The sequence below is a fragment of the Myxocyprinus asiaticus genome, chromosome 13, assembly GCF_019703515.2.
Source record: "Myxocyprinus asiaticus isolate MX2 ecotype Aquarium Trade chromosome 13, UBuf_Myxa_2, whole genome shotgun sequence".
NCBI classification, from domain to species: domain Eukaryota; kingdom Metazoa; phylum Chordata; class Actinopteri; order Cypriniformes; family Catostomidae; genus Myxocyprinus; species Myxocyprinus asiaticus.
The window spans coordinates 45,601,386-45,619,833 of NC_059356.1; the positions used below are offsets into that span (position 1 = coordinate 45,601,386).

At 38.3% G+C, this 18,448-nt stretch overlaps 1 protein-coding gene across 1 annotated transcript in view; it reads right to left on the reverse strand.

Annotated features, from left to right (window-relative positions):
• The window catches only part of LOC127450217 (exportin-6), a 38,727-nt gene that overhangs the window by 11,067 nt on the left and 9,212 nt on the right, over nt 1-18,448 (reverse strand). Inside the window, exons 4-14 of the mRNA XM_051714112.1 lie at nt 18,359-18,448; nt 17,822-17,981; nt 17,629-17,706; nt 13,290-13,767; nt 12,695-12,821; nt 5,714-5,823; nt 5,470-5,578; nt 5,279-5,371; nt 4,389-4,458; nt 1,286-1,445; nt 93-185 (exon numbers count right to left, since the gene is read on the reverse strand). The exon at nt 18,359-18,448 is cut by the window's right edge and continues 108 nt beyond it. Of these exons, the coding sequence (XP_051570072.1) occupies nt 93-185; nt 1,286-1,445; nt 4,389-4,458; nt 5,279-5,371; nt 5,470-5,578; nt 5,714-5,823; nt 12,695-12,821; nt 13,290-13,767; nt 17,629-17,706; nt 17,822-17,981; nt 18,359-18,448 (1,568 nt within the window). The remainder of the gene's footprint in view (nt 1-92; nt 186-1,285; nt 1,446-4,388; nt 4,459-5,278; nt 5,372-5,469; nt 5,579-5,713; nt 5,824-12,694; nt 12,822-13,289; nt 13,768-17,628; nt 17,707-17,821; nt 17,982-18,358) is intronic.

Here is an 18,448-nt window from a genome sequence, read left to right on the forward strand (position 1 = left end):
AGACACGTTTTACAAAGCATGGTTCAAAGCAACATTTAGGTGAACTGACAGCCACAAATGCAGCGCATTAAACAGGATTTGTGATTACTTACACCTCTATGAGGTCCGGTTTGAGCACAGAGGGAACAGCCATTTCTACATCGTATAAGCTGATCTGAGAACCGTAACATGACACTTCCACCAGCCTGTAAGGACAAAAGACAATTGCCAACATGAGATATTTCAGTCAGTTGTTTACATGTAACCAAATGAAGCAATTGACACATCTGTGCATCAGAATTTAAAGGAACAGTTCACCCAAAAATGAAACTTCGGTCATAATTTACTCACCATCATGTTGTTCTAAATCTGTATGGCTTTGGCTTTCATGTAAGAACTTGCATTGTTTACTGCTAAAAACATGCTATAAGCTTCTCATGAATGCACAACGGACGTCAAGATTCTCACCAAAACCTAACGTATGGCTTCAGTAGACTTGGTTGCTGCTCACCCAAACCTATCGTACACCTTCAGAATACTTGGAATATGATGCACGAGCCCCATGGACTACTTTTATGATACTTTTGGGTCCTTTTTAAAGCTTTAAAGTGAGTCACTATCCACTGCTATTGTATTGAGAAGATGGTCTGCAGTATTCACTCATTTTTCTTCCCTTTTGTCTTCCATAAAACAGAAAGTCATACCGGTTTGGAACGACACAAAGGTGAGTAAATAAAACAGAACAGAATATACATTTTTGGGTGAATTATTCCTTAATGCAATGACATAGCATTTAGAATTCACCATTAGTGTATATGCAACATGAAATTTGCATTCATTTGACCCTTTTATGCAATCCTTGGGTCTTTAGTGACCCGAGACTTCATTCCACCCCCTTTACCTCATCCGTTTTTTGGAGTTATGCCCAAACCTTTTGGTATTTAGTACTAAATTTAGTATTCCTCAACCTTTCTCTTTTGAATAGTGTAGCAAAATTGCAAAAACATCAATGCAAGTTTATAGGATATTTTTGGCCTATTTTATTGTCCGCCAATCGAAGCCTGATTGCTTAAAAAAAAAAAAAAAAAAAGCACACCTCTCCTCAACAAGCCGCAGGATTTGAGGTTTCATGGTAGTAGCATGAAGTTTAATTCTAGCATTAGGGGTTTGTTCAAATCCCTAACCCACAAATAATGAGATCAGAGGAGTAAAAACATGGTGTAAAACATGAGCAAATAATCTGAAATGGAGAAGACATTCAGTGCAGACGTGAGGAGGCAGTATTGCTATTGAATGAGGAACTGACCTCTGCACGATGGCGAGAGCGTCGTTAAAGCGAGTCGTGAAAACGTCACCGGTGAAAAACTCGGCCAGTCGCCCGACGGCCTGCAGCAGAGAGCTCAAGTCTCTGAGAGCACAGTGCAGCTTTCTGCAGTCAGCTTCTGCCATGATGTTCAGCCTGCGACCTACACACACACACACACACACACAGAGAGAGAGAGAAGTGCAAAACCACTCAACATCAGCTGACAGCAGCTCACTTGCCAGACTAGAACAAAACCACCACATAGAACATTAAATATCAGAGTGAAAGCTACAGTCCATGTAACTAAAAAAGTAACACATATACACTTGAACTCCTTTACATGTTTCAACTTGTCTGCAGTTGTACAGCCTTATGCAAAGAAGTTGTGCATCTTCGCTTACATGGCTTGATTATTTAAGTCTCTGGTTATGAAAACAAACAAAATCCCCATGTCATGTCTGTTAGTGTTCCTGTAGCTCAACTGATTCTGGGTTATAAAAATGTCTACCTTAAATTCGAGAGTCTAACCAATGCATAAGTGTAATGTTAACATCATGCATTTTAATATGACGTTTGGGGCTTTGATAGAAGGAAGTCAGGCAGAAAAATAACTGGTTGCATGTAGGACAAGGAAACTGAGGAAAATATCATATGTCAAACAAATTCCCCTTCGTGCTTTGGTAAGTTAAAGGGATAGTTCACCCAAAAATAAAAATTCTCTCCTCATTTACTCACCCTCACGCCATTCCAGATGTGTGACTTTCTTTCTTCTGCAGAACACAAACAAAGATTTTCAGAAGAATATTTCAGCTCTGAAGGTCCATACAATGCAAGTGAATGGTGACCAGATCTTTGAAGCTCCAAAAAGCACAAAAAGGCAGCATAAAAGTAATCCATACAACTCCAGTGGTTAAAGCCATTTAAATTCAGTGTGTGGGTGAGAAACTACGGAGCCCCTAAAGGGCCAAGGTGGTGGGGAAAAAAATTGTTGCGCGAAAAATAAAAAAAATAAGCAAATGCTTTTGCGTTCTCTCGCAAAACTTTGTGTTCTTTCACAAATTAGTTTGCATTCTCTCGCGAAACTTGTGCTTTCGTATATGCATTCCAACATCTGAATGCTCTGCTGGCTATTGCATTTATGAGAGATAAGTTGAGACAACAGGTGCCGGTGCCTAGTTGTGGAAAACTTGTAAAGAGTGAGAAGATACAGTGACTCCATTCTGTATTGAATCACTACATCACACATAAATCTGATATATGGCAAAAGTGTTAGGCACTTGTGAAAAATGTTGCATAGTGAGGATGTCTTCAAAAATAATACCATAAATAGTTTTCATTTATCACTTAATGTCATATAAAGTCCAGTAAACATAAAAAAGCTAAATCAATATTTGGTGTGACCACCTTTGCCTTTAAAACAGCCCCAATTCTCCTAGATACACCTGGACACAGTTTTTCTTGGATGTTGGCAGATAGGATGTACCAAGCTTCTTGGAGAATTCTCCACAGTTCTTCTGTCTATTTCAGCTGTCTCAATTGCTTCTGTCTCTATATGTAATCTCAGACTGACTCGATGTTCAGTGGGGGGCTTTGTGGGGGCCATGACATCTGTTGCAGGGCTCCCTGTTCTTCTATTCTAATCTTTTCTATTTGCAAAAGTAATGTTTGGGAGTCTAAAATGTCTATTTCTTATTGACACACTAAAGCTGAAGATATAAATAACCATCTTAAGACAAATGCTTTTGTGACACATCTTATGTGCCTAAGACTTTTGCACAGTACTGTATGTTTATGTGGCCATTTATCATGTGAATGTGTTATGAGTGAGTCAATCATTCAACAGTGACATGTATCAAACTGCATAAATGATGCCTCCACAGGTCACTCTGAAGGGAGAGCAATCGTGGTGGCCATACGAATTATTTAAAAGTAAAAGTTCCGAATTGCAGTTTAAATCCCAAAACCTTCTTTTGGGCTTCACTCTTTCATTGCACTGGATTTAATTTCATGTTGAACTCAATAGCCGGAAAGTTTTGCGAGAGAACGCAAAAGTATTTGCTTTTTTTTTTTCCTGACCCGACAAATTTTTTCCCCACCACCTTAGCCCTTTAGGGGCTCCGTAAGAAACAAATCAATATTTAAGTCATTTTTTTACTATAAATCTCCACTTTCACTTTTTAATTATTTTTTTTTTGGGCAATTCACATTCTTTGTGCATATCACCACCTACTGGGCAGGAAGGAGAATTTATATTAATTAAAAAAAAGGACTAATATTGATCTGTTTCTCAACCACAATTATCATATCGCTTCTGAAGATATGGATTAAACTTATTTTAATAAGTTTTAAAAGTTATTTGACTAACTTTTATGCTGCCTTTATGTACTTTTTGGAGCTTCAAAGTTTTGATCATCATTCACTTGCATTGTATGGACCTACAGAACTGAGATATTCTTAAAATCTTCATTTGTGTTCTGCAGAAGAAAGAAAGTCATACACATCTGGGATGGCATGAGGGTGAGTAAATGATGAGAGAATTGTTATTTTTGGGTGAACTATCCCTTTAAGGATTTAAATGTAATTAGGCTAAAAATATATGGAAATGTGTCAACGTGGGACAGAAAAAGCTGTTTGAAAAACTGTTTCATTGGGTCTTTAATTAGATGGATCTATTTTGCTTGATGAAATGAAATGCAACCTGGGATTGGCTTAACTGTTAAGGATAAATATGACGATGATTTGGATTTCGATCAAAACAATGTCAAAAAAAGCGGTTTCTCAGAAAACAGCTCGTCTCTTCGTGCCTATGATGCCTTGAGGGTAGTTCACACCAAAGAGTGCCCCCTTTTTAAGATGCCGTGTCAAGTTAAAAGAACTTCAACGTTTAAAACACGTCTTGAGATACCTGTGCTCTGTTCCATTCGTTGCTCTGCGTACAAATTTTCTAAGCGCAACAGAATGTGTTCGGTTTGAACGACCCTTTAAAATGTTACCAAAGTAGGCAGCTCTCTTGGTTTTAGAGCAGAGCTGCTGTCTACAAATTACCTAAAAAGGTGATGAACATCTGAATATTCAGATCACAATGAAGGTGAGAAAGACTCACTTGTTCCGGATCTCACAATGAACTGTTGAAGTCCAAGATAAACGTCTAGATCTTCCTGGAGAACTGGAAACTAAAACATAAACAGACAATCGTGCTCTAGTCACAATATGTGGATTATAGCAACATTTACGTTTGTGGATTATGGCAAATTGTTTATATATTGGAATACGTTATTTTTCATATAATCAATCACACTAAATTAATGCGATAAAGGAGAGTGCAAACGTATTAGTATGGACATGGTCTCAACCTCATGTTTTTCAAAACATTTTCTCTCCATGTTATGAAAGCGAATTGACTCTGGTCTGTCGAGGATGAAAAAAAATAAATACAAAACGCAATAAAACCATAATAAAAGTAGTTGATCCAACTCATGCAAGCCATTAGATCATTTTGTTCATTGTTAGTTCATGTTAGTACACAATGCATTTTAAAAATGTATTAGCACATGTTGAAATTAACATTAAACAAGATTAATAAATGCTTATTAACAATAAAAGACTTGTTAACTAATGCAGATAATGTTAACAAATGGAACACTACAGTAAAGTGTTACAAAAATAAGTAAGTAAATAACATAATAATAAAAACAACAATAATGTGTGTATACACACACACACACACACGCCAGACCTTCTATGGCTATTTTCATGGTAAAATTCAAATATTTTGTTTTTCATGGAAGAAAGTCATACTGGTTTGGAACAAAATGAGGTTTTTTTATTTTTGGGTAAAATATCAAATGACTGCTTTGGATTTCAGAGAATGTGATTCATCTCGTATCAAAGACTTGCCTCCGTATTAAACACCTCTTTGATTTGCCAATAAAGTGTCAATTGTTCCCAGTACAAAGAGAAAACACATGCGTTCTCCCACACAAACACACCTACCAGAACAGAGAAGGTCTGAGACGGCAGCAGCTCCATCACCTTGGCAGCCACTTCCAAACTCTGACGCAGATACCGCTGCCATTCCGTCTGTCGCTATGGAAACAAGAGGGGATGAAGAGTTGCTATCAAACATTCAGCCAAACAAAACTCATGCTCTAGCGAACACAAAACCTTGAATGTTTGAGTCGTACATCATCGTCAAGCGTCTCGTCGTCAAGTTCTTCTAGCTGACTCTGGTTTATCCTGAACTGAATCCGGTTAAGAACTTCCCGCAGAAGCAGAACTAGAGCATCTTTATACCTGTAAACACACACACACAACATCACTGCACTGAACAAAAAAAACAGTCAAACAATCAATACAGGAAACAAACAGAACAGCAACTCGAATTGTTTGGTTATCTTCCTTTATGAGCACAAAGACATATGTATGCACCTGTTAATGACGCTATCTCTGTCAGCCAAACGGCTTCTGATCTTGGTGGTCAGGTAGTCCAGGAATATACTCCAGATATCAAGACAGACCAGATAGCCCTCGTGACTCGGCTGCAAGCAAATTAAATAGTTAGGCGATCAGGTGCACATAGAGTAAGTTGCTGACCTCCTGACCCGCCCCCTTTAGAATTATTCCATGTCAAATCAACCAAATTTCAGAAAATAAAGCTAAGATTTATTTATTTATTTTTTTATAAAGAAAGATAAATAAAAATGATGATGAAAGTTAAATTATTAAATATCATCAATCAATATTCACAGAGTAATCCATTATTTTGTAGAAGTGGCTCAAAATGACAACAGTAGCAAAACTACTGGTCCAAAAAATAACATTAGAAAGGTAAAAGCATTTTTTTTTTTTTTTTTTCCAGATAGATAGGTCTATTACTAAAATCAGTTGGCTTCAGTACCCCTTCTTGCATAATATGGCGATGGTGTCAAAATGAATTTTTTTTGTTTTTCCAAAGTTGGAGTGTCTATAACTCCACAAGTATTAAATGTATATTAATATCCTTTTAGATTCTGGTTCTGAACAAACTTTCCTTTTTGTATCTTCATTTTTAAGGCCCTATTTGTTTAAATGCCAGAGATATGGGGCTCTCAATGTGGCTCCATGCACAAAATTTTACACATGCTCAATGGTGGAAAACCAACTGTGGGTCACAAGGTACACTATATTGCCAAAAGTATTCGCTCATCTGCCTTTAGACGCATATGAACTTAAGTGACATCCCATTCTTAATCCAAAGGGTTTAATATGACGTCGGCCCACCCTTTGCAGCTATAACAGCTTCAACTGTTCTGGGAAGGCTTTCCACAAGGTTTAGGAGTGTGTTTATGGGAATTTTTGACCATTCTTCCAGAAGCGCATTTGTGAGGTCAGACACTGATGTTGGACGAGAAGGCCTGGCTCGCAGTCTTCACTCTAATTCATCCCAAAGGTGCTCTATCGGGTAGAGGTCAGGACTCTGTGCAGGCCAGTCAAGTTCTTCCACACCAAACTCGCTCATCCATGTCTTTATGGACCTTGCTTTGTGCACTGGTGCGCAGTCATGTTGGAACAGGAAGGGGCCATCCCCAAACTGTTCCCACAAAGTTGGGAGCATGGAATTGTCCAAAATCTCTTGGTATGCTCACTGGAACTAAGGGGCCAAGCCCAGCTCCTGAAAAACAACCCCACACCATAATCCCCCCTCCACCAAACTTCACAGTTGGCACAATGCAGACAGACAAGTACCGTTCTCCTGGCAACCACCAAACCCCGACTCGTCCATCAGATTGCCAGATGGAGAAGCGTGATTCGTCACTCCAGAGAACGCGTCTCCACTGCTCTAGAGTCCAGTGGCGGCGTGCTTTACACCACTGCATCCGACGCTTTGCATTGCACTTGGTGATGTATGGCTTGGATGCAGCTGCTCGGCCATGGAAACCCATTCCATGAAGCTCTCTACGCACTGTTCTTGAGCTAATCTGAAGGCCACATGACCTTTGGAGGTCTGTAGCGACTGACTCTGCAGAAAGTTGGCAACCTCTGCGCACTATGCGCCTCAGCATCCGCTGACCCCGCTCTGTCATTTTACGTGGCCTACCACTTCGTGGCTGAGTTGCTGTCATTCCCAATCGCTTCCACTTTGTTATAATACCACTGACAGTTGACTGTGGAATATTTAGTAGCGAGGAAATTTCAGGACTGGACTTGTTGCACAGGTGGCATCCTATCACAGTACCACGCTGGAATTCATTGAGCTCCTGAGAGCGGCCCATTCTTTCACAAATGTTTGTAGAAGCAGTCTGCATGCCTAGGTGCTTCATTTTATACACCTGTGGCCATGGAAGTGATTGGAACACCTGAATTCAATTATTTGGATGGGTGAGCGAATACTTTTGGCAGTATAGTGTATGACACTAGTTTTTCTTGTCCAACAAAACAAAAGACCTGAAGTACAAATAATGTTGAAACTAGAAATGTACCTTTAATTATTTACATTAGTTAATTAGTTAGTGATTTTACGCCATGCCAGCTTCCATGACTATTTTTATGGTGAAAAACAAGTAAAAATATGTTAAAAAGGTAGACTAACTAAAAACCTATTTAATGTTTTTAAAACTGATTTTAGATAAGAACACTAAAACTGACTCAGGGTTGACTTTGTTAAAAATCTTTTCAAAAGTGTTTGCCGAGTACAATAAATTCTTAAAAGAAATAAAACCGACACAATCCAATAAAATATGCTTCAAAGATAGTGGATTCTGACATCTGGTGCATAATGGCGGATCTTCATCTGATTTTAAAAAGGTATGTGTGAGTCTGGAATGTCCTATTCGGCAACGGGAGTAAATTATCTGATCCTAGCGATTACTGAAACTAAAGATATGTCTTTTGCCCACAACAGGGTTGATTTCATGCAATTTGTTTGCAATACATTGATCCCATTCTGTTTGCCATGTGTTGACGATGTAAGAGATTATGGTAGGTTTTAGATCTGAGGGTGGTATGGATAATTTTCTAAGATCTGTAGAAAGTGCTTCTTTACCGGCAGAGTCCGCTTGTTTGTTTCCAAAGATTCCACAATGGCCAGGTACCCAGCAAAAGTAAATATTAAAATTCTGTGCCTCCAGAGCTGACAATTTAGTTAGAAACTTTACAAGGGCTGGGTGGTCATTTTTGAGTGATGCAAGCGCTTGAAGACATGATTTTGAATCTGTTATTATTAAGAAATTTCTCTGTTGATGTGATCCTGTCACTGTAAAAATTTAGCTCTGATTGGGGATCCTTTTTCTGCTTTTTTATTGACTGATTACATATGCACCCGACACAAGATCTCCAGACTTTGATTCATCTGGATATATCGGTGTGTGTGATGGAAACATCTCTTTGATATCCAGGAGTTGTTGAAGGTATTCATTTGGATGGGTTTCAGATTTTTTTTTGTTATGTCCAGGATTATTTTTGTTTTTTTGAGATTCCAGGGCGGGATACTGCATAAGTATGTCTGTTCCAGTAAGCTTAAGTCAACTTTTATGTTTTCTAGATAGCATTTAATCCGTAGACCAGGAGGTTGGCTATGCCTTAGTTTTCTCTCATACAGATATGAATATTGGGGTGACAAGATTGCATGATATGCTGGATTTTCTTTGTTGGTCTTCACTTTTGTTGAGTATTGCAGGACTAATTTGAGACATCTGTTCTCTAGAGAAAGTTAATTAGCCTCTACATATAAACTTTGAATTGATGATGTTCTGAAGGCCCCCAGTGCCAGACATATGCCTCGATGGTGAACTGTGTCCAAAGTCAGATATACGATTTCCTGGCAGAGCCATGCACTACGCTTCCATAGTCCAAACGTGATCTGATCAGCGTTCTGTAAAGGTTTAGGAGAACTGAGCTCTCTGCTCGCCACTTAGTCTTTGTTAAAACCTTTAAAATATCCATTGCTTTAAAACATTTATCTTTCAAAATCTTTATGTGAGAGATAAGACAATTTATTCTTAAAGGTTATTCCAAGGAATTTGGTCTCCTTGACAACTTTGATAGGATCGCCATCCAAAAATAGTTCTGGGTCATGATGTAGAGAGCGTAACTGGCAAAAACAAATACAGACCGTTTTACTCTTTGAGAACTTAAACCCATTGGACACAGACCAGGCCTGGACACTATTAACTGTCAGCTGGATTTTCCGTTCAATACTGTTCATGAATTTGCCTCAGTAGCAAATACAAATGTTGTCTACATAAAGGCTGCAATGAATGTTTAATCCAATGATATTTTGCAACGTTGTTTATATTGATACTAAAAAGGGTGACTGATAAGATGCTTCCTTGAGGTACTCCTAACTCTTGTCTTTGTGGGTCGGATAGGGTAGTACCTATCCTGACTTTGTCTATTTGATAAAAAGTTGGCAAGTGGATTTATAACTGCAGCTAGGGCTGGGCGATATATCGAATATTATGATATAATCGAGATAATTTTGCTGACGATGATAAATTGAACAATATCGTAATGATTTTAATGAGCTTTCATTTGGTCATTAAGTTTCATAAAGAGCACATCAGTAGACTAATTTCACGATCCTTCAGGGCTGCACAATTAATCAAAAACCTACTTTTTTAGAATTCTTGTTAATTATTTGGTTCTGTTAGTAAGTTCTGGTTGGTTTGATGTAGTTTCATTCCAATTTCCTGCACTCTTTGATCTAGGAGGAGGTATACCTTTACTGTTACTAACAGTTTGTGGTTTATCCTTTTGCAGCCAGGTCAAATATGTCTGGCAATCCACTGAATGAAAAAAAAAAAAAAAATTGACCACAGAGGCGAAAGTTTTATTTACAATGAAAGAGTCTCACAGAAACCAATTTGCGTGTTTCGTTATAGCTGATTTTCTTTGTACATCTTATTTTCTGGATTTCTTTCTCTTTAATCCACATCAAGCATTCTCTTGATGTAGCCATATGTTCTCCTGCACAATTGCAGCATTTGGGTGGCTTCTGACAGCTTTCTTTGTCATAATCCTCCTCTCCACAACGGCAGCTGACACGCTTATTCTTACAGCTGTTTGACCCATGTCCATACTTTTGACAGTTAAAGCATCTCAGTGGATTTGGTATAAATAAGTCCACTAGAGCACTCATATACCCGATTGTGATTCTTTCTGGAGGATGAGGTTTATTGAAGGTAATAATGTAAGTGCCAGTTTTGATTACTCGATCTTCTCTTTTGATTGTTATTCTTTTCACATACATTACTCCTTGAGATTTAAGTTCAGAAGTTATTTCTTCATCTACATCACCCAACTCTCTGGTACACATCAATCCTTTGCTGTAATTGAGTGTTGGATGAGGAGAAGTCTTTATATCAAGTCCAGCCGCCAGAGGGCAGAGGAGCGGTTGAGGACCAGGCAACAGCGTGTCCGGGAACCAGCGAGCAAGTTGAACGGTTACAGCCTTCTTACAACATTCCACCAGAATCTAGCCAGATCGCAGTTTTTTCATCTCCTTAACAGTACCAGGTATTCCTGTAATGCCCTTGTAAATGACGAAAGGGCTTTGTGATTGGCATATCTGATGATGCAGATTCAATAATTATAAATCTTCACTGTTCACATGTAGAAGCACATTGATTCTCAGAAGTGCAGTCCATGTCCAGGTCTAAAAGTCATTTTTTAGATGAGTGTTTGATAGCCATGTTTAGCGTACTATGCGTCATCATCTCTACTCCCCGCCCACCTTGGAGTCCAACAAAGGGATGCACAGGTCCGTGGAAATCCTGCAGATTATGCACCAGTGATATAGAGATGGTATACTCAAGCACAAAGAATGAAAGATGTTCTATCTACTCGACTCACCCTTAGCCAACGCCTTTTGAGGATACTGAAAAGATAGCTGATGTTAACTTATCACGTAGTATTACCAGGTCATGTCTTGACCAGCCAATTGATTGGATCAGGCCTTTCCAAACTCCCATCTCAGTGAAGTAGGAGCCAAAGCACAGTGTTGAAATAATGGAAGCAGAGGGGCCTGGGTAGCTCAGCGAGCAATGATGATGACTACCACCCCTGGAGTCGCGAGTTCAAATCCAGGGTGTGCTGAGTGACTCCAGCCAGGTCTTCTAAGCAACCAAATTGGCCCGGTTGCTAGGGAGGGTAAAGTCACATGGGTTACCCTCCTCGTGGTTCTCACACTCGATGGGGTGTATGGTAAATTGTGCGCGGAGATCGCGGGGAATAGCTTGAGCCTCCACATGCACCGAGTCTACGCGGTAACGCGCCCAGCAAGCCACGTGATAAGATGCATGGGCTGACTGTCTCAAAAGCGGAGGAAACAGAGATTTGTCCTCCGCCACCCGGATTGAGGTGAGCAACTGCGCCACCACGAGGACCTAGCGAGCATTGGGGAATTGGGCATGCCAAATTGTGGAGAAAAGAGGATAAAATCCCCCCCAAAAAAGAAAAGAAAAATCAATGATGGAAGCCGCAGCAAACCACATTTCTCAGGAGCCAGGATCTCTTCCTCCACCGACACGGGTCGCAACTCACGGAAAACAAGTCACCCTCTTTTGTCGTATTTTATGAGTAGCAGGGAATGCTAGGACTTTAACTACTCAGGATCCTTACGGAGAGGTAGACAGTGATGGTATAAGAAGATGGTCAAACTCAAGTTCAGTAGAGAGAAAAAACTCAATTAATTAAAATAAATAGAAGTATTTAAACAACTGTGACCCTAGTATGGCAGGCTCAAGGATTATTCACTCTTGCCCAAGGAGTAGACCCTAGCACTATGGAGGGAAGGAGCGTGCCACTGTTCCTATCAAGAGCTACCACCATAAAGGTGTGTCCCGCACCGTACCTGGTTTATTCACATAAAAACAATGTTGTCAAAATCTCGATTTTTTTAGAGTCCAAAAATAGTCACTTGACCCTGCTTCTACAAAATAATGGATTATTCAGTAAATATTAATCCATGGCATTTAGTATTTTGGCTTTCATCATCATTTATGTATTTCTCTCACCAGAAAAAAACAACAATCTAAAACAAAATTTTGAGCTATGGACCTCGGGTTGACTTGACATGAAATGACCCTATATTTTTGAAAGGAGAAGTGTGTCATTTCTGCACCACTAGTGACATCAAACTAATTTAGGAAAAATAATTATATTTTTAAAACAAATTTCCCAAAAGACTCCCCCGTCTTTCATTGGTCGACCAAAACAGATAGTCCTGCCCCAAACTCATGCCATTGGTTGTGGCAAAACTTGGCATATCAGATAACTGAACAACTAAAATTGTACAACTATAAATAAATTGTTGGGACAAGATGAAAGATGGCAATAGCATTGAAAATTAGAAATGTTAATGAACAGGGAAGGATTGAGTAATCAAGGGACGGGAAAGAGATTAAATGCAGATGAATAAGGTATGTGTTTTACCTGGTTAAAGGTGTATTTGAAGAGCAAAGCTAGAAATTCCACTAGAGGAAACTGTGCGTTAGATTCAATCCTCCGCAGATGAACGCTAACAAACAGCCGGAGAAAATCTGTGAACTTTTCCACATAGCTGAGAGAAACAGACAGACAAGAGGGTTAATAGCGATGTTGTTAAAGGAAAAGTTCACCCAAAAAAGGCAATTCACCCTTGTCATTTTAAGCCCATAATAATAAGACTTCTATAGGTTTGTGGAACACAAAAGGTGAATTTTTGAAAAATATCTGTCCATCCTTGTCAATATAATGAAAGTGAATGGGGACTTGTGCTGTTTTTTTTTTTTTTAATTATTAGCCCATATGTTTTGTGTGCTTTATTCGAAGTCTTCTGAAGACATTTGTTAGTTTTGTGTGCGGAATAGACCAAAATGTCTAATTCACTTTCATTACATAAAACAGAGACAGGAGATTCTTCAATTCACCTTTTGTTTTCCACAGAAGAAAGGAAGTCATATGGGCTTGGACCGTCATGAGTAAATGACAGAATTTTCATTTTGTGGTGAGCTATCCCTTTAAGATGTAGAGAAATGTAAGTGCTTACCTTTCATCTAATTCCTGTAGTCTGCTTTTGATAGTGTGTGTGTTGGTGTGCGAGTGTGTATTTGTAAGTCTTTGCAGCAGATAGAACGTTTGTTGGAACATGCGGAGCAAAAACTCCTCAAAGTCTACAGGGACGCAGTTTTTGCACATCAGCTCGTTAATACAGTTCATCGCCATGACACCAAGTCTGGCCCGTTCGGTGTGGCCCACCATCTGACCAGTCCTGCCATATCCCCCACCATTGGCTGGGAGATTTCCAGGGGCGGAGTCTCCATTTAAAGTGGAAAGAGGCTTGGTTTTGATTGGCTGCTGGCATCCGAAGCGAGCGAAATGAAAGATGGACTCGAGGAGCGATGGAGTGATAGAAGACGAAAGAGGAATCCAGCTGAAGAGATGCGTCAGACATTCCAGCGCCAGCAGACATAGAGCAGCACTCTCAGCGTCCAGGATCATCGGTGTGCTGTCGCCCACCAAAACACCTACAGAACACATGCAAAAAGTACAACAGAGACATGTAGATAGGTAAAGTTTTTCAAGACAATCTTTGATGTTGGCTTGACAAAGCCTTCTCTGAAAGTTTCAAATAGTTTTAGAAGTTTAAAGGTTATACAGACATTCCAATACCACAAACTGACAGCTAGTTAGCTCGATATTCAGACAGACAGACAGAAAACATTAAAGGCCTTGTGTGGGTTTGTTTACATTAGAATTTTTGACCTTTGGAATTTGAATTAACGAGCATTCCGCTGGCCTATTTAAACATTCCATCAATGCAAGTCCTTGGGATTTTCAGATATTTTATCATGTGCGAAAACCGTAAGTCTGATCAGTTAGAAAAGACACAGCACACTATTCCAGAACAGTCAAAGAGTCTGTACCAAATTTGGTGGATGTAGCTTGAAGCTCTAGGACGAGTTAGTGTTAGAAATTTTGGTCTACCAAGTTTATAGAACAACAGTATGTTAAGGCCTTTTTTGGGGGTTAGTTTACATTTAAATTTGTAAACAGTTGAAGTTTGAGTTAAAAAGCATTCCGCTGGCCCATTTAAACATTTTGCTAAAGTAAGTTTTGAAACTTCTCAGATTTTTGGTTGTGCGTTGTGTGAAAACTGTAAGTCTGATCAGTTAGAAAACACATTGCACACCAGGACTGGGTAAAAAATATAGATTTTCCAATGCATCGCAAATTTAATTTGAACATTCTCGATATCAGTTCCTAAAGGGTTAGTTCACCCCAAAATGAAAACTCTCTCATCATTTACTCACCCTCATGATATTCCCGGTGTGTATGACTTTCTTTCTTCAGCAGAACACATTTAAAGAAAAAGAGTCAGCATCAACGTCATCCATACAACTCCAGAGGCTAAATTAATGTCTTCTAAAGCGACACAATCGCTTTTGGTGTGAATAAGATCAATACATAAATCCATGTGTTCAGACACGATATGATAGGTGTGGGTGAGAAACAGACCAATATTTAAGTCATTTTTTGTCATAAATTCTCCTCCCTGCCCATTATGGGTGATACTGCAAGGAGGAGGTAAATCACCAAAAACAGAAAGGAGAATGAGAAAGTGAAAATAAAGTGGAAATTGACTGAGCAGGAAGGAGAATTTATAGTAAAAAAAAAAGCACTTAAATATTGAACTGTTTCTCACCCACACCTACCATATCACTTCTGAAGACATTGATATAACCACCAGAGTCGTCGGGAGTACTTTTATGTTGCCCTTATGTGGATTTTGGAACTTCAAAATTTTGGCACCCATCCACTTACATTGGACCTACAGAGCTGAGATATTCTTCTAAAAATCTTCAATTGTGTTCAGCAGAAGAAAGTCATAAGGGTGAGTAAATGATGAGAAGTTTCTTTTTTGGGTGAACTATCCCTTTAAAAAGTGCTTAAATATTGATTTTTCTCACCCCAAAAGTGATCTTATCACTTTAGAAGACAATAATTTAACAGCTGGTGTTGTATGGATGACGTTTATGCTGACTGTCTACGATTTTTGGAGCTTCAAAAGTCGGATCACCATCCATTTACATTTTAAGGACCTACTGAGCTAAGATATTTTTCTTAAAGTGTTGTGGTGAAGAAAGAAGGTCATACACACCTGGATATCAAGAGGGAGGGTAAATGAGAGTTTTCATTTTTGCGTGAACTCTCTCTTTAAATCCCAAGACAGATCTTTCACTCTATGGGCACCCAATAAGAAGAAAAAAAAAAAAAAAAAAAAAGAAACGCTCGCATTTGCAGCAGAATTTTGCGCTACGCAACTAAAAATGTCCAAGATTGGCCACTGGCAGGTAAATGTTCAGATTTGACTCACCAGTGATTGTGTAGCATAGTAATGAAGATCAGCAAGATCCTTTCACTGAGTGTTGAGAGTAAAAGTATCCCGTTTCATGTAATGTATGTCCAAAGGGAAAATCCATGCAATCCGTTTGTCATTGAATGTCTCTTTTAATAACCTTTCTGTTAGCACGGATGAGGTAAATCCATTCGAGGCTCTCACAAATATGCGCTCATTTTCAGAACGTCTTTACAGAACAGCCAATTTTCTTAAAGCCATAGTAACAATTTGTGTTCAACAAATCAATGTAAATACTTGTAATAAATAGTACAAATTACGCAATTAAACAAACATCTAACAAAATATAACATATGCTAAATAATATATTTATTTATGGAATACATGGATTTGTACATGCATTTTAAACGATGATGAAAAACGGCTAAAAATGTAAATAGTTAAATTAATATTTTCGTAATTTACCAAGTTAGAATTGTAATGCTGTATAATTAACAGCTTTAGCTGGGAATTTATTTCATATGTTAGCAAAATGGACATTATAACTGAAATATACCCATATAAATCGATATCGAATCAAAATCGAAAGCTTGTGAATCGGAATCAAATCAGGAAATCTCTATCAATACCCAGCCCTATAGCACACTATTCCAGAACAGTCTGTAGGTCTGTGCCAAGTTTGCTGGATGTAGCTTGAAAGCTCAAGGAGGAGTTAGTGTTAGAAAGTTTAATTTAGGTTTAGGGATTAAAAAAAAAAAAAACACAAATTTAACCAGTTTGTAAATTAACAGTATTTTGGCTTTTTCAAGCCAACATAATAATTACAGGAATACATTTCATGCATTTATTTTAAAAATCTTGATTGAAAATAAAAAGTGACAGCAAAAAAATGCTGTTTTCGCTTTTGCCTCATGTATAGTATGTGTAAAGAAGAGCAATGACTAAAGTCATGATATGCACTGTAAAATAACTTCAATCCCAGATTTTTTTCTCAGAAAAACCTATCATATACCTTCAGTAGACATGGAATGTACGCATGAGTCGCATGGACTACTTCTATGATACTTTTGGGTCCTTTTTTAAGTGTTAAAGTGATTCACTAGAAAATATATATATATATATATATATATATATATATATATATATATATATATATATATATATATATATATATTTTTTTTTTTTTTTTTTTTTTTTTAAGATGTTTGCTCATCTGCGATGTCTACAAGATGCTTCCTCTCAGAAGTCAATTATGGACATTTAGAATTTAGAATGTATGTAAATCTGCTATTTTATAATTTAGAATATATGTAAATCTACTACAAAATCTACTACTAATCTACTTTAAGATGTTTTTCAGATGTTTGTACAAGGACTATAACTCAAAAATATGTAATCTAATTAATAACTTGAGATGGTGATTTTGGAGCATCTCCCTGCATCAAACAACACTGGTTTTCAACACCGTTTCGCGTTCTGCTCTGTCCTGCTGCACTTGAACGCAAGAACGCATCCTGCCGTGTGATGTTCCTTTCCTCATTTTGTGCTGCCTGCTCTCAGTAAATATTTTGTTGCCTAAACAACTGCACGTTGCCTGTAAAGCTGGATTTGTGCTGACTGCCCCCTGCTGAACGAGACTTCTTTCTGTTTTCATATTTCAGAGAATTGAGTGAAAACATTTGAGTAATACATTTCAGTAATGTGGTGCAGGTCTCAATTGCAACAACAGATACAGACAGACAGACAGGTAAAAAAAGTGCACAGTCCAAACTACCTGATCATGACATCCGCCATTTTCATTTATATTGATTTTATCGCAAATTTGTTGCAACCTCAATATCAGCCATCAACAACTCTTTTTCTAGATACTGGTATCGGATATAGAAAATGTTAACAAAATGCAGCCTCTGAACCACTAATAATAATAATAATAATAATAATAATAACATACTGTACATGTACCACTGAGGCAGAAGAGCCTTTCATTAAGGAGCAAGGCCAAAAGGTGTGGATAATAGCAGAAGCTTACCTGTCTCTCTAGATGTGGGTGATGGAGGGGGGGTGGTGACTGTAACACTGTGTTTGTCCCATACCGTCTCTAGAATACCTGCCAGAAAGAAAGAGATGTTCACAGCACAGCTGCCTGGACACTCAAATTACATCCACAAGGCATTCATGTTCTTCAGCTGTGGGTCAATTTCATACAAATGAACTTGTCTTACGAGTCAGAAGGTTGAGTACGGTGGGGATTTGATCCAGCAGGAGTTTTTTAAGCTCCTCTTTGCGAGCAACACTCAAGTCTTCTCTCGGACACACCAGCTCTTCTGATGTCATCTTGAGCAGAACTAAACCCAGTGGAGCTAGAGATGGTGACTGCACCAACTATAACACAAATCACACAGACAACCAAGAATTTCACTCACAACAATGAATTTCCATGATCTTTCCATTCGTTTGTTATTACTGGAAAAGGATTTTTTATTATCATTATTTTACTGAGATGACTACTTCCATTTGTGCGTCAGCTACAAATCCTTGGAATTAATCCAATTTAAATGATCATACTTAACAGTGTACAAATGTCTCCAAATAAGTATGGAAAGTACAAATTATTTTACTGAAAGAAATTTCCATGGCTAATAAGACTTTATTCATTTCCATGAATTTGCCAGGCTTGGAAATCACAAGCTTTTTTACATATATGAACGTGTTTGGTCTGAACGCCCCCTAAGGCACTAAAAACACAGAAAAACAAGTACCTGTAAGGTGTTGCTGAAGAAGTCGTGGTAGAACATTGGCCAGTCTTGTCTTCCGATGTCCACGATGACTTTGCAGAGTTTATTTCTGAT